The 13503-nt window shown below is 43.2% G+C and overlaps 2 protein-coding genes across 4 annotated transcripts in view; one reads left to right on the top strand and one right to left on the bottom strand.

Annotated features, from left to right (window-relative positions):
• The window catches only part of PDSS1 (decaprenyl diphosphate synthase subunit 1), a 25719-nt gene extending 12261 nt beyond the window's left edge, over positions 1-13458 (bottom strand). The window contains exons 1-4 of one of the 2 annotated variants that reach the window (XM_084859104.1): positions 13214-13458; positions 6303-6367; positions 2239-2359; positions 1642-1772 (exon numbers count right to left, since the gene is read on the bottom strand). In XM_084859104.1, coding sequence (XP_084715230.1) covers positions 1642-1772; positions 2239-2359; positions 6303-6367; positions 13214-13366 — 470 coding nt within the window. In that variant the 5' untranslated portion in view covers positions 13367-13458. Of the gene's footprint in view, positions 1-1641; positions 1773-2238; positions 2360-3013; positions 3492-6302; positions 6368-13213 lie in introns of those variants that run through there. The other variant, XM_084859105.1, reaches the window with a different exon arrangement.
• The window catches only part of LOC146345089 (uncharacterized), a 43667-nt gene continuing 43137 nt past the window's right edge, over positions 12974-13503 (top strand). Inside the window, exon 1 of one of the 2 annotated variants that reach the window (XM_084859088.1) lies at positions 12974-13503. The gene's annotated coding sequence lies outside the window, so the exon portion shown is untranslated. The other variant, XM_084859086.1, reaches the window with a different exon arrangement.

The following is a 13503-nucleotide window of genomic DNA, read 5'->3' as shown; positions in this document are numbered from 1 at the left end:
TAATAAATATGCACAGCAAAATCTAATGATAAAGGGTTTTTTAATCTATGTAGTTAAAATACATATCAAAACAACAAGAAAGAATACACTGTTGTGCTGTAAAAGCCTAACCATACCAAAGATATGGTTAGGCTTTTACAGCACAACATTGTATTCTTTCTTATTTGGTGTATATTTTTAAATTACATAGATTTAAAGCACTTTATCATTTGATTTTGCTATTCATATTTATTATCACCAGTGAGCCCAACCCAGTTGTTTCATTGAGAAATAGCCTTATCCACAAAAAATAACTTACTTTATAAGAGCAATATAACTCCTAACAGGTAAGTTCACAGAAAAAAAAATATTGAAATTTGTAATCATGGATTGAAAATTGTATTGATAATATCCAACCTTGTTCCCCCCCATGCTATAAAATGTGTAGCCTGCTCTATACTTAAATGTTTACCTTTATTTCTGTTAAAAACATGTCAGTATATCTGATATTCATAGAAAAGTACTGTTTAAAAGTTTTAAACACAAAACAACAGGCCTGATTTTGCACGAAGTCATTATGATCTATAGCCAGAGTGGGTATCATGTAGCCCATATACAAGGTCTTTTTCACATGGTGGTATATTAGCTACTTCCTACCCAGGGGGATCACTATACAGAGCATGCTTACTAATAGGTTGTGGCTCACAGCTCACATGATCAAGTTGATTTTAATCCCACACATCAGAGTGCAAATATCTGGTTTCCCAACGGACAATGGCAAGTGAAAGTGCCCAGCTAGCAATTGTTATCGTGGTGTGCTGCTGACCAAGGCTGTGTGCAGCAATAAATGCAGGCTTAGGAACATAGGAAGCTGCCTTATAGTGACCCCATTAACACTATCAAAACAAGCCAATGTCACGTGTTGTGAGCTGCGGTGCATGCCAGGTGTGATCTGCATCATCACCATCCAACTGCAGCTTATTGTGTTGTCCGAACCTGAGTGGCATGGCTTGTTGGAGGGTTAAACAAGCCTCAAATAACCCATGGGGTTAAAGAAATTCTGCCCGGCATGTGCTGTGGCTCACAACAAGCCACTGTGACTTGTTTTGATGATGCAAACCAGTCCACTGAGTCAGGCCCTTGGTCCACCTGGCCCAGTATTGCCAACACTGACTAACAGTGGCTCTCCAGAGTTTCAGGCAGGATTATTTTCTAGCCCTAAGGTGCTGGGGATTGAACCAGGGACCTACTGCATGGAAAGCTGGTGCTTTAGCACTGAGCTATAATCCCCCCTGCCCCTCCAATGCAGGCACACTTAGAGGAGAGATTATCTTTTGGAAGCACAGCTGCATCAAGAGGCATGAGCTCAATGGTCTGTGTGGAACTATAATGCTGACCTGGACAAGTTGCTTCTAATTAAGTGTAAGTGGCAGCCTGTACAATGATCAGTGACAGCCAACTCTTCCTGATGCAACCACACTTCTAAGACACATCCCTGTCCACCCCCACATCCCCTACTCCCACCACAGTTCCAAAGGCTTGCAATGAAGCACAAAAGCGCTGACAGCTTAGTGCTATTATTACTAGCAAGTGAACCTTTTTGAGCCAAGGAAAATGGATCTGAACTTTCAAGAACTTCAAAAATGAAGATTAAGTATTTACCCAGAACTGTTATGATGAAAATTGCACGCTCTAGCCATTAGTACCACAATCATTGGTCGAAAGGCCTTTCCTTTGCCATCAAAGTAATATTCACACATTTCTTTAAGTTCTGAAGTAGATACCCATAATTCCTGTAAACAAGCAAACAAAAAAGGAGTTCTAAAGGTGGACATTTAGCCTAGTAATATAAGGGCACAATCCTATGGCTGATAGACAGCGGCTAGACGGCCACCAGATTTTTTGTTTTCTGGGAACCGAGCTTGGAGCCAGTGCTCCGAAACTGGTTCCCAGAAAACTGCCTCCCCACCCCCTTCCCCTCGTAGGCAGCGCAGTTCATCCTCAGCTCCATGCTCATAAGAGCAGTGCAAAGCAGGGAAAAAGGGAGTGTTCCTGGGGGCGGGGAGGGGATGGCAGAAGCACCGGTATGATGCTTCCTATGTGCCATCTGGCCTCCCATGCCCCGCTCCGAGGCACCCTGGTTAGACAGCTGAAATGCCGGGCAGCCGGAGCATGGAGGAGAGGATCCCCATAGGATTGTGCCCTAAGTGAATTAAACGTTAAGTCTCCTTTGAAGAAAGATCCAGTAGAGTGCCTCACCTTTTTAATATCTTCATAGAGACTTTTCAAGTCTTTCCTTCCAAGTTTAAAAGGATCTTTATGTTTTTCATCACTAACAACTTTACCGCAGCTGTGTGTTCGCACTGTTGTGTGATGAAACCTGGCAACAGTATTATTTGAAAGAATTTAGACATTAAAAACATGTGGGGTGCTGCTGCTTTGTTTTATAGAGCATACCAAATACTGAAACAGTCTTATCATTCCCAAAATGGTAGTTACATTTTTACTTTTCTAAATAAATGAACTCATACGGAAGAGAAGTCATAACCTCTTCCAGTTTATCTTGATGATTATTCAACTAAGCGTATTAAAACTGAGAAAACAGCTTTTCTAAAAAAATCATAAATCTATTTTTCTTGTTTTGACCTTGTGTTTCTGGTAAGAAAGGTCAACACACTTATAGATATGCAAAATCCATGGTTGGGCAATAACTTTATTAGGACCAACCAAAATTCCACTGAAGTTTCCATAAGAACAGTTGTGCTGGATCAGACCAAGATCTATCTAGTCTAGCATTTTGTTCATACAGTGGCCAACCAGCTGCCCACAGGAAAACCACAAGCAGGAATTGAGTGTAACAGCACCCTCCCACCCATGTTCCCCAGTAATAGGTGTACAAAGGCAGATTGCCTCTGATACTGGAGGTAGCATATGGCCATCAGGACTAGTAGCATGATGTCTACTGGATCACCCCTGTCCACATTTACACTGACATTCTCAAAGAACTCTAAAACGTTAGTGAGAAAGGACTTACCTTTCTTGATTCTTTTTCAGCAGGGCGTGTCCTTCTATATGCTTACCAATTTTATCTTTAGTCGTGTTTTCAACCAATTTACCCAGAACAGACATTAAGCTAACCAACCTGTAATTTCCCAGATCCCCCCTGGATCCCCAAAATTGACATTACATTGGCCATTCTTCAGTCCTCTGGTACAGATGTTGAAATTAGGAAACTGTTAGAAGATCAGCATTTTCACATTTGAGTCCTTTAAGAACTCTAGGATGGATGCCATCTGGGCCTAATGATTTATTAGCTTTCAATTTGTCAATAAGGTCAAGAGCTTCATCTTTTGTCACCACTATTTCCTTCAGTTTCTCAGACTCTCTTCCTGAAAACATCAGTTCAGGCACAGGTATCTGTCCTACATCTTCTGCAGTGAAGACAGATGAAAAAAATTCATTTAGCATCCCTGCAATCTCCTTTAACTCTTTTATCTCTTTTAACTCCGTTGTCATCCAATGATGACATCCAATGAGCTGCCTCCCTAGCTGATTTCCAGCTCCTGATATATTTAACAAATTTTTTATTGTTGTCCTTGATTTCCAGAACTCTTCATCAGGCTAGCTGGGTACAAAAAACAGGGGAAACAGCAACATCACCAAATCAGGTGAGATGGTGTGGCCATGAGGTCTGCAGTTTTAGACCCAGTCTCAAAATGGAGATTTGCAGACTGAATGAATTAGTCATTGGTAGGTGTAGCAATGCAAACTGGGATGGAGAAGCACTGGCTGCTCTCTCCTTTGCTGAAAACATAATGGCTAGCTAAGTATAACAAAGGTAGATCTGAGTTACAGTCTAAAATGGCAAATGTCACGGCCACAACGTTTGGCCAAATTTATGGACTTTACTCCATCCCCTAGTTTTTGTACCACCTAGCCCGATGAAGAGTTCTAGAGAACTAAAAAGCTTGCATGCTTTTGTGGAATTTTGGTTGGTCGTACTAAAGGTATTGCCCAACCATGGATTTTGGATTCAGAACCCCACTGGATTTGGGTTCTTTCTTTTTTAAACTTATGAACTTGCATGGCATTTTTTTTATACACTTAAAGAAGCAATTGCTTTGCATTTTAACATATTAAAACTTGCATCTGTTTGTTTTTCCAGTTTTGATACTGGACAGGATGGAGGCCCCAAACCCAGTCTATACATCATTTTGATGAAACCACAACCTCTTGGGTTTTTTAACTTTAGAGATGTGAATGGCTTATTATCACACATTCCTATCTATTATTATCCACCAGCTTCCATATAGTATACCAGCATAGGGAATCAACAGTGAAATAACTAAGATTTTCAGGGTTGGACTCATGTAAGCAATCAGAATCAGAAGAAAGAAGAGAACAGAAGTGCAAGAGGAAAATTGCTTATGTGGTTTTACTTTGAAGTGATAGTTTCTTACGTTACTGTACCACTGTGGCACCATTCATACCATATCACTGTTGTACCATTCTTATATTATTGAACCACAATTGAACCTTGTGATGAAGCAAAGATGTTGGACCTATGAACTGTGCTGGAGGTATCTATTTACATGACACTATAATGAGGCAACTGGGAATGGCAGGAGTGGGCAACTTGTGGCCCTCCAGATGTTTTGGCCTACAATTCTTACCAGCCCTAACCAGAATAGCCTATGGTGATGCATGATAGAAGCTGTGGACTAAAACATCTGGAAGACCATAAGTTGCCCACCTCTGCACTAGTCTTCATATATCATAGCTTGTCCTTGCACTCTGTATATCACAGCTTTTCCTCCTATTTCTTGATACCTCTTTCCCCTTAGGTCCAGAGCAACTATGAATGTAAGAACTTAGTGCCGAACTTGCACGTTGTGCAAGACATCTACTGCGCTAAGCATATTTATTCCTCTTTTTGGTAAAGTCTAATACAAAGAAATTATGACGTGACATACTGCACATTTCCCACTCCTCCAACAGTGTAAACTGGGAAAAGGGATATGGAAAGGATGTCATCACATCTCACATTTTATAGCAATATCCAATACAAACAGAGGACTAAACAGAACGTGGAGCAACACTGCTCTATATCTCTAGTAGCATCTAGCTTGGCCCTCAATAAAGATAAGTCTATTAGTTTGCTTTAGCAAACCTATATACCATACATAACTAGCAATTATACACTAATCAAAATCTATTGCATTCCTTGTCTGCATCCTACATCTAGAGAAGCCTTCCCCAACCAGTGCCCTCTGGATGTTTTGAACCATAACAACCATAATCCCTTACCACTGGCCATTCTGGCAAGGGCTGATGGAATTTGTAGGTTGGTAGATAGGTAGGTATGTGTACTGAAGTTTTTAGCATAGCAGCAACTAGGCCATATTGCGCCACACACTAGTCTTGTTGCAACTGTAGAAGAATTCTTGTGTCGATGACTTGTTCCTAATAACGCAAATAGCTTTAAAGAGACTGACAGCCAGTATAGTGCAGGGACTGGAATAAAGTTTGTAGAACTGGAATAAAGCTTCTAGATAACATCATCACCCAGAATCGAGGCTAAGTTCGGAGCAGGGAACTGGGTAGGCAGAAAGTCTTGGTGTACACTTAAGACTTGTGGACATTCCAGTAAGATGTGTTTAACAATGAGGGGAACCCTACAAGGCATACACATGGATTAGGCCTCCCACCTCTAGAGAGCCTGATGGGTAGGACTCCATGCCCAAGCCCTAATCGAGCCAGGACAACTTCGTTTGTTTTGTGATCACTTGACCACAACCAAAGTACCGGTTTCAACTCAAGATGCTGATCACCGGCCTGGCCCTCCCACAGCTCTTGCCGCTGGTTCTTCAGCTTAGACTGTAAAATGGGGGCAAAGTCACTTGATGGAACTTCTGCATGTTTTCAGCCAAGGTGGGCTGCTATCCTGGCAGGCTCATGCAGAAGAACATCTCAGTGGGATGTGCCCCAAATACTGTAACTAGCCAGCTCAGAGATTTTAAGGAAAGTAGAAGTTAGGAATAAAACCGAAGTAATCATAGAATCATAGAATAGTAGGGTTGGAAGGGGCCTACAAGGCCATCGAGTCCAACCCTCTGTTCAATGCAGGAATCTGAAACAGAAGACAAGTCCGATGACAGGGGGAAAATAGGCAGCTCTAAAGCTGGCTATCTAACATATGTATTTATAGTTATATAGGATACAATAGCACCCATATTAGATAAATCTCTAAACATGTTTGTCCAGGCTATCTGAAACTCACTTAAAAAAAAAAAAAAAAGGGCAATACTAGATCTTGAACTTACCGCCAAAATATGCTACACATTTTTGGAAAGGATAGAGACGAGCTTCCCCCTAGAAAACCAGATGTCTGCACACAGAAGGAAAAAAAGAAACAGAAGTGACCATTCATTTCAAAATCACATTTCACCAAACTATTTAATGCAGCCTTGCAAGTAAGGATACAAACATTATCAGCCGTTTTCCCACATGCCACCTATGTTAGTTGTCTGTGATACATCAACAGCTTAAAAAAGAAAAAGAACCAACTCTTTTCCAGTTTACAAAAAACTCCTCTGTTGGGTCATGCAGAGGTAACTGCCACTCATTATAGGTGATTAACTATTTAAAAAGAGAGGCATAAATAAAAGCATTTTCATTTCACTCCCACAAGTCACTTTCGATTCCTCACAAACCCTTGCCTTATTTCCTCCTGTAGGGCAAGTGCTATAAAACAAAACTGCAAGGAGAGTTTTGCAATTCCTTCCTCACCATTCTGGGGACTGTACCTCTTTTTATGATGCAAGGTGATCTCTTTTATTGGACTAAGCTGAAAGATGTTATGCAAGCTATCCAGTTGCCAAGAAACCTTCTTCAAGCAAAAAAAAAAAAAAAAGGTATTCATAGCACAAAGCTCTTCTGCAGGTCCCCTCACCATCCCCTCAGGCTCCCTTGAGATGGGCCCTTTTCCAAAATGGCACCAAGGTCCTGGAACTCCCTTCTAGGGAAGCTTGTTCCACTCCTTTGCTGCTAGCCATCCAGGAACAAATGGTATTATTACAAAGGGAATTTATTTCTTTAATTTATATTTCACTTTTCTGCCAAAAATGGCGCTCAAGATGGCTAACAATAAAATCAAGATTAAAAGCAAAACCTTAATTAAAACACAACATAAACACAGAATTTAAAAAAAACTATGTAGGAAATAAATAGCTCTCGACCCATTAAAACCCACTTCCACAACAGATTAGTTTACATGCCAAAGGCACGCCTGAATAAAAAATGTATTTGCCTGCTGGTGGAAGGACAGCGGAGAGGGGGCAACCTAGCCTCCACGACAGCAAGTTCCAGAGCCTAGGAACAGCCACTGAGACGGCCCTCTCTCATGTCCCCACCAAATGTGCCTCTGATGGTGATGGGTCTGAGAGAAGGACTTCCTCTCAAGATCTTAAAAACCCAGGCAGGCTCATATGGGAGCAGATGGTCCTTTGATAGCTTAGTCCTGAGTTGTATAGGCCTTTATAGCTCATAACCAGTGCTTTGAAATCTGCCCAGAAACAGACTGGTAGCCAGTTAAACTGCTGAAACAAAGAAGTCATTTGGTCCCTGTAACTGGCCCTGGTCAACAGTCTGGCCTCAGCAGTATGGACCAGCTGGAGTTTCGGAACACTTTTCAAAGGCAGCCCCACGTAAAGTGCATCACAGTTGTCCAAACAAGATGTAACTACGGCATGCGTGACTGTGGCCAGATCAGACATCTCTAGGTACAGGAGCCGTTGGCACACTAGCCTCAGCTGTGCAAATGCACTTCTGGCCACCACTGAAACCTGGGACATCAGGTTCAGGGCCGAATCCAGGAGCACATCCAAACTGCAAACCTAAGTCCGGGGTGGGGTGGGGGTGGCGGCATAACCCATCCAGCACATATTGAACCCCTATTCCCTGATAGGCCTTTTGACTAACAAGGAGCATCTCTGTCTTGACTGGATTAAGCTTCAATGTATTCACCTTCATCTATTATCAACATCAGACACTGATTTAGAATGAGAACAGCTTCCTCGGATTTAGTTAAATACATGCTATTTAACACATACAGTGGTTTCATGTATATATTGAATAGCATGGGGGACAAGATGGAACCCTGAGCGACACCAAAGGGCAATGGTCGCAGTATCGAACAGGAGTCCTCCAGCATCACCTTCTGAAATTGCCTCTCGAAGGACTGGAGACACTATAGAACAGTGCCTCCAAGTCCTAACCCAGACCTTAGAAGGATACCATGGTCGATGGTTTCAAAAGCTGCAAAGAAGTTCAGTAGAACCAGACGCCCCCTGTCCACCTCCCAGTGTAGATCATCCACCAAGGTGACCAAAGTAGTCTCTGAGCTGCTGTACTACGAGCATCTTTTTCTTCTGGTTTATTGTTGCTTTGCTGTTCAGTGATTGTTTAGTTTCTTATTTTTAATTAGTACATTTCCGTCTTTTATGTTGTTAGCTGCCTTGAAGTGCCTTTTCACAAAAGGCAGGATATACATTAAAAAGTGGAGGCTAGTTCTTGTGTACCCAAGTCAGGTTGTGAACCACCTAGAAAACTTCAGCTATCGGCCAGTATAAATATGCAACAAACAAATAAAATAAATATTAATACATCCAAAAATGTACCTAAAGCTGTCTTTTGAACTATAGATTCTCAATGACTCACTTTAAGGCACAGATGTGATCTTGGGAATAATCACTTGGACTCTTCCTGCAAGATCCTAAAAACTGCTCGTAACATCATCACCATAAAATACATTTCCCTTCTAATGCAGATTTGAAATGAACTAGTGATTGTTTGATTTCTTATTTTTAATAAGTAAAAATAATAGATAATTTCTCACTTCATCTCTGAGCCTCAGGTAGACAGACCTGGATAGCAACCACTCAACACAAAACCTGCTACTAAGCATGCCAACCTAATCTCAAAATTGGATGCTAGGGAGAGGAGTGGTGGGAAAGAGAGGGAACAAAGGGAGTTGCCTCATATTGAGCCAGACCACTGATTCATCTAGATCAGTATTGTTGGCACACCTAGAGCAGCTCTCCTGGGATTCTTTCCTAGCCCTACCTGGAAATGCCAGGGATTGAACCAGAGACGTTCTGCATGCAAAACATGTGCTCTGCCATGGAGCTACAGCCCTGAGTGCTCATTATCCCCCATGCAACTTACCATTTATACTTCCTGCTCTGCAACTGTGGCATATAGAAAACTATGCATCAGGAGGCATTATTTTTTTCTAGCAGTTTGTCTCTTTCCAAAGAAGGTAATTCCTACAAAGGCACCTCCTCTCCCCTCTCTGGTAATCACCGGGGACCATACCGGTCCAGACTTCATAAGCCTCCCCCTGTCCCCTCCCTTCTCCTTGAGCATTGCTTTGGCACTTCATTTCTGCCTTGTATTAAGCCAGAGTTCACTGTTACATCCAAAAAAAGGAACTCTGGCTTAATATCAAAGTTAAGAAGGGAGTTCCAGCATTACGCCAGAGATGATTAGTTTGGATGTACCAAGCAACTCTTGCTTAATACTACAACCAGAAATAAAGAACAGAAGCAGCCCGTGAAAGGAGGGATGAGGACTCACCTGAATGCATCTTTCTATGTTCTTAAATCAGTAATCGAAACTGGGCCACTGAGTTATACAATACTGTAATTTCTTCTAAGGTCCAAACCCACACAATCAATGAGTACTGACTTGTTTACTTATGTCCCATACAAACCCATAAAATATTACTCATAAACTACTATGAATATTCTGGAGGGTTTTATAAGGCAGGTAGCGCAAGGTACAGCAAATAGTAGGATGCGCATTTCTTTACCCTGTTCCCATAATACATTCATACAAACCTGTGCAAGCAGCCAAATATTACACTTTTCAAAGGCTTCTGTTCTGATTCCTATCTGAAAGAGACTTCAGACATTATATAGGACAACTGAATCACCCATCAACATCTCAGTCTTATCTGGAATGAGCTCCAGCCTAGATCAGGGACTCAACTGCTAAAAAAGATTAACTGGGAGCCACCAACATACTGATGATACCAAACTCCAAATCATCATAGAAGAGAATCACCCAGTAATTTCATGTCGACATGGATTAACATGGAACTTTCCATTCCTACAAGGCAGAGCAGCAGTCTTCTTCCAGCACACCTTCTCCAGCCCAATAACAAAGAACAGAACCACTGCAAAGCAACGTCCTCCCTTCCCAACCCAAAGTGCTTTTGCTCAGCTTCAGCTGATGCACCAGTGGCATCCATTCCTTGTATGGTCATACATGCATTAGTTATATCTCATATGGCCAACTGTAACATGCTGTATGTGGAACTGACCTTGAAAACCACTCAGAAACTTCACTTAGTACAGAGTGCTGCTGCTAAAGTGGTGGCACCTTGTGTTCCCTGCCCCCAGAGCTTAAGTTCTCTTCCTCTCTTATCTGTGTTCCACCAGCAAATGAAGACATTTCTCTTTGAGTTTGGTTCTGTTGTTACCTAATTCAGTTTATTGATTGTTAGTCTTAGCTCTTTGTATTTTTGATTTTAGTTTGGGAATTGTGTTTCAACGATGGACTGTTATTTGTCTGATTTTATATTTTGTAACCTACTTTGAGCAGCTCCTTTCCAGAGGGGAAAAGCAGGGTATAACTGTTTGTACAAATAATTATGTCAACTCTGAAAGGCAGTCCAGAAAGATATCATGTTTGACAGTACTGAAAAGCAACCCCAGGCTGCCAGGAGAATCAACAGGGACACATTCTCCTAGAACAGTTTTCTGATTATCTAGATCCGCTGGAATGGATCTAGATAATCAGTTTCATCCAAGAGAGCTTTCATCTGGAACTGTCTTGCTACAACCCATTTTATAATGTTTGCCCATAAATGGAAATTGGTAGACTAGCCTGAAATTTCCAGATTCCGATTAAACTAAGGCAGCCTTCATTCACAAATGGTCTTATAACGGCCTTTGACAGGGGCCCCAAAACACTGTCCCTCTCAATGGAACCAGAGTCCTAATAAACTTGGCTGCTCTCTCCTGCCAGCTAGAATTAGTTAGGGTGGGCGGGGGCCTACGATGCAGGGCAAATAGTTGCATGAAACATATCCACAATTCAGGCCCCAGCAGGAGAAGCTGATCCAAGTAAATGTTCTGCAGCTAACATGGAGTTCAAGTTGGAACAGATGCAAGCAACTTTATCCAGCAAGCATCTTGCAAGCATGTTCCAATGAGCTACTCTAGCAGGGTGCCCAGTTCTCACAAGGCCTTTGCTAAAGCTCCACTGGACTAATGCAGTGGTGGCTGAAAAAATGCAAGGGACCCTTGTTCAGTAGTAGAGCACATGTATTGCATGCATTAAGTCCCAGGTTGAATCCCTGTCATAACCAGTTAAAAAGGATCAGATAGTAAGCAGTGTGAAAGAACTGTGCCTCATTTCCTAGAGAGCTGCAGCAAATCTGAGTAGACAATATGAAATAGATCAGGAATTGGGAACCTATATCTCTCCAGATGTTGTTGGACTCCAACTCCCATCAGCCTAGCCAGCATGGGCAATAGTCAGGAATGATGAGAGTTGTAGTCCAGGAACATCTGGAGGGCTACAGATTCCCCACCACTGGGCTAGAAGGACAAAATTGTCTGATCTGTATAAGGGACCATCCCACATTCTTACAATCACCGCCATGGAGTAGGCTCTAAAACATTGATCTGAGCTACTTCATTGCCTGCAACTCTCTGTTGTACCAGAGAACTGCATGGGAACTAATCCATGGAAGTTTTAGCACTCCAAGCACACTATAGAACGCTGTTCATCCTGAACACTGGCCCAGGATGGATTTTTCACATGTTCATACACTTGCACATGACGCTATGCATGTCAACTCAGAAGTTAAGTCCAACTGACTTAGTCCCAGTAAGGTATAGGATTAGAATCATAGAGTTGGGAGGAACCTTAGAGATCATCTAGTCCAGGGGCAGACAACTTATGGCCCTCTATATATTTTGGCCTACAACTCCCATTATCCCTCACCATTGCTGAGCTGGCTACAGCTGATGGAAATAGTAGGCCAAAACATCTGGAGGGCCACAAGTTGCCCACTGTGTCTTCATTACAGTATGGTTGTGTATACCACATGCAATATGTATTCTTGATCACTGAGTATTTTTTCTGTACACTAAGTACTTTTACTTGATGTACAGGTGCTTATCAATTTGATTATCACCAGTGGTTATTTATTTATGTGCTTTTTTGTTTACATACAATATAGTTGTTTTTATGGTCCATTGATTAATTTATATTGGATCTCAGTTTAGCCATAATTAGAGTACAGTCTCATTGAAATCAATGGGACTTACATAAGTTCCTAAACGTGCAATCCTATGCCTGTTTAGACAGAAAAAAGTCCTACATCTCCCATGGCTGGCTGGGGAATGATGGGAGATGTAGGGCCTTTTTCAGTCTAAACATTCATAGGACTGCACCCTAATTTAACTCCCACTGATTTCAGTGTGTCTACTCTAAGTATGACTAAATCTGGACCCAACCCCACGTCTTCTTGCAGTAAATCCTACAAGTGAAGAAATAGTTTCCCCCCATCCTGAATCTACCATCCATCATTTTATGGGGTGACCTCCAGCTTTTCTCTCTTTAAGACAGAGGGAGAAAAATCTGTCTCTATCCACTTTCTCCACACCGTTCCCGGTGTTATAAACCTCTACCGTGTGTCTCCCCATCCGGCGTACTGGTTAGAATGTCGCCCAGGATTAGGAAGACCCAAGTTCAAATCCCCATTCAGCCCTGACCTCGGGCCAATCACGATCCGTCCGCCTACCCTACCTCACAGGGTTGTTGTTGTTGTTTACATCCTAAAGGCAGGATGTAAATGCAATACTGCAGTAAAAAGCTCCGCGCTCTTTCGCCATTCGGCGCAGGCTGATCATGCGGTCTACCCTTCGCGAGCTCGAATCCCATCGCTAGCTTTGGAGCGAGGAAGCCGCCAAAAGGCGGGCGTTTCTCCAGACACCTCCCCACCCGCCTTCTCCGCCCGTCTCCCCCGTTTCACCCCAAACGCTTCCACGCGGAGCGGCTTCGGCTTCCCGCGCCGGCAGACGCCCGCCAGCGCAGCCGCCGCGCCCATTCATTCCGCCGTGACCTCCATTCGCCCCGGCGGGCCGGCGGGCTCACTTACCGCCGCCTTCCACACGGGCGCTGCCGGCCCCTCAGCCGGCGGCCTGCCGCCGCTGCCAGCCGAACTCAAACTCCGCAGACGGACGGGGAGCCCGGTGGGCCGCGAAGAGGCGAAGCACGAGCAGCAGCAGCGATGCCGCCACCACAGCGCCATGGCCGCGTCCTCTGAGCCCGGCCCGCTGCTGCTGCTGCTGCTGCTCCGAGCCAGGCCCACCAGGCCCGCCTCGCCTCGCCTCGCCTCGCCTCTTGAAGCAGCTGTGGCGACCCGGACGCGGAAACCCAGGCTCCGGG

This window comes from Heloderma suspectum, chromosome 5, assembly GCF_057233095.1.
Source record: "Heloderma suspectum isolate Gila_16-S chromosome 5, 16-S_ref, whole genome shotgun sequence".
In the NCBI taxonomy this organism is placed as follows: Eukaryota; Metazoa; Chordata; class Lepidosauria; order Squamata; family Helodermatidae; genus Heloderma; species Heloderma suspectum.
The sequence above is the reverse complement of the archived record's forward strand: the minus strand, read 5'-3'. Positions and strand labels throughout refer to the sequence as shown.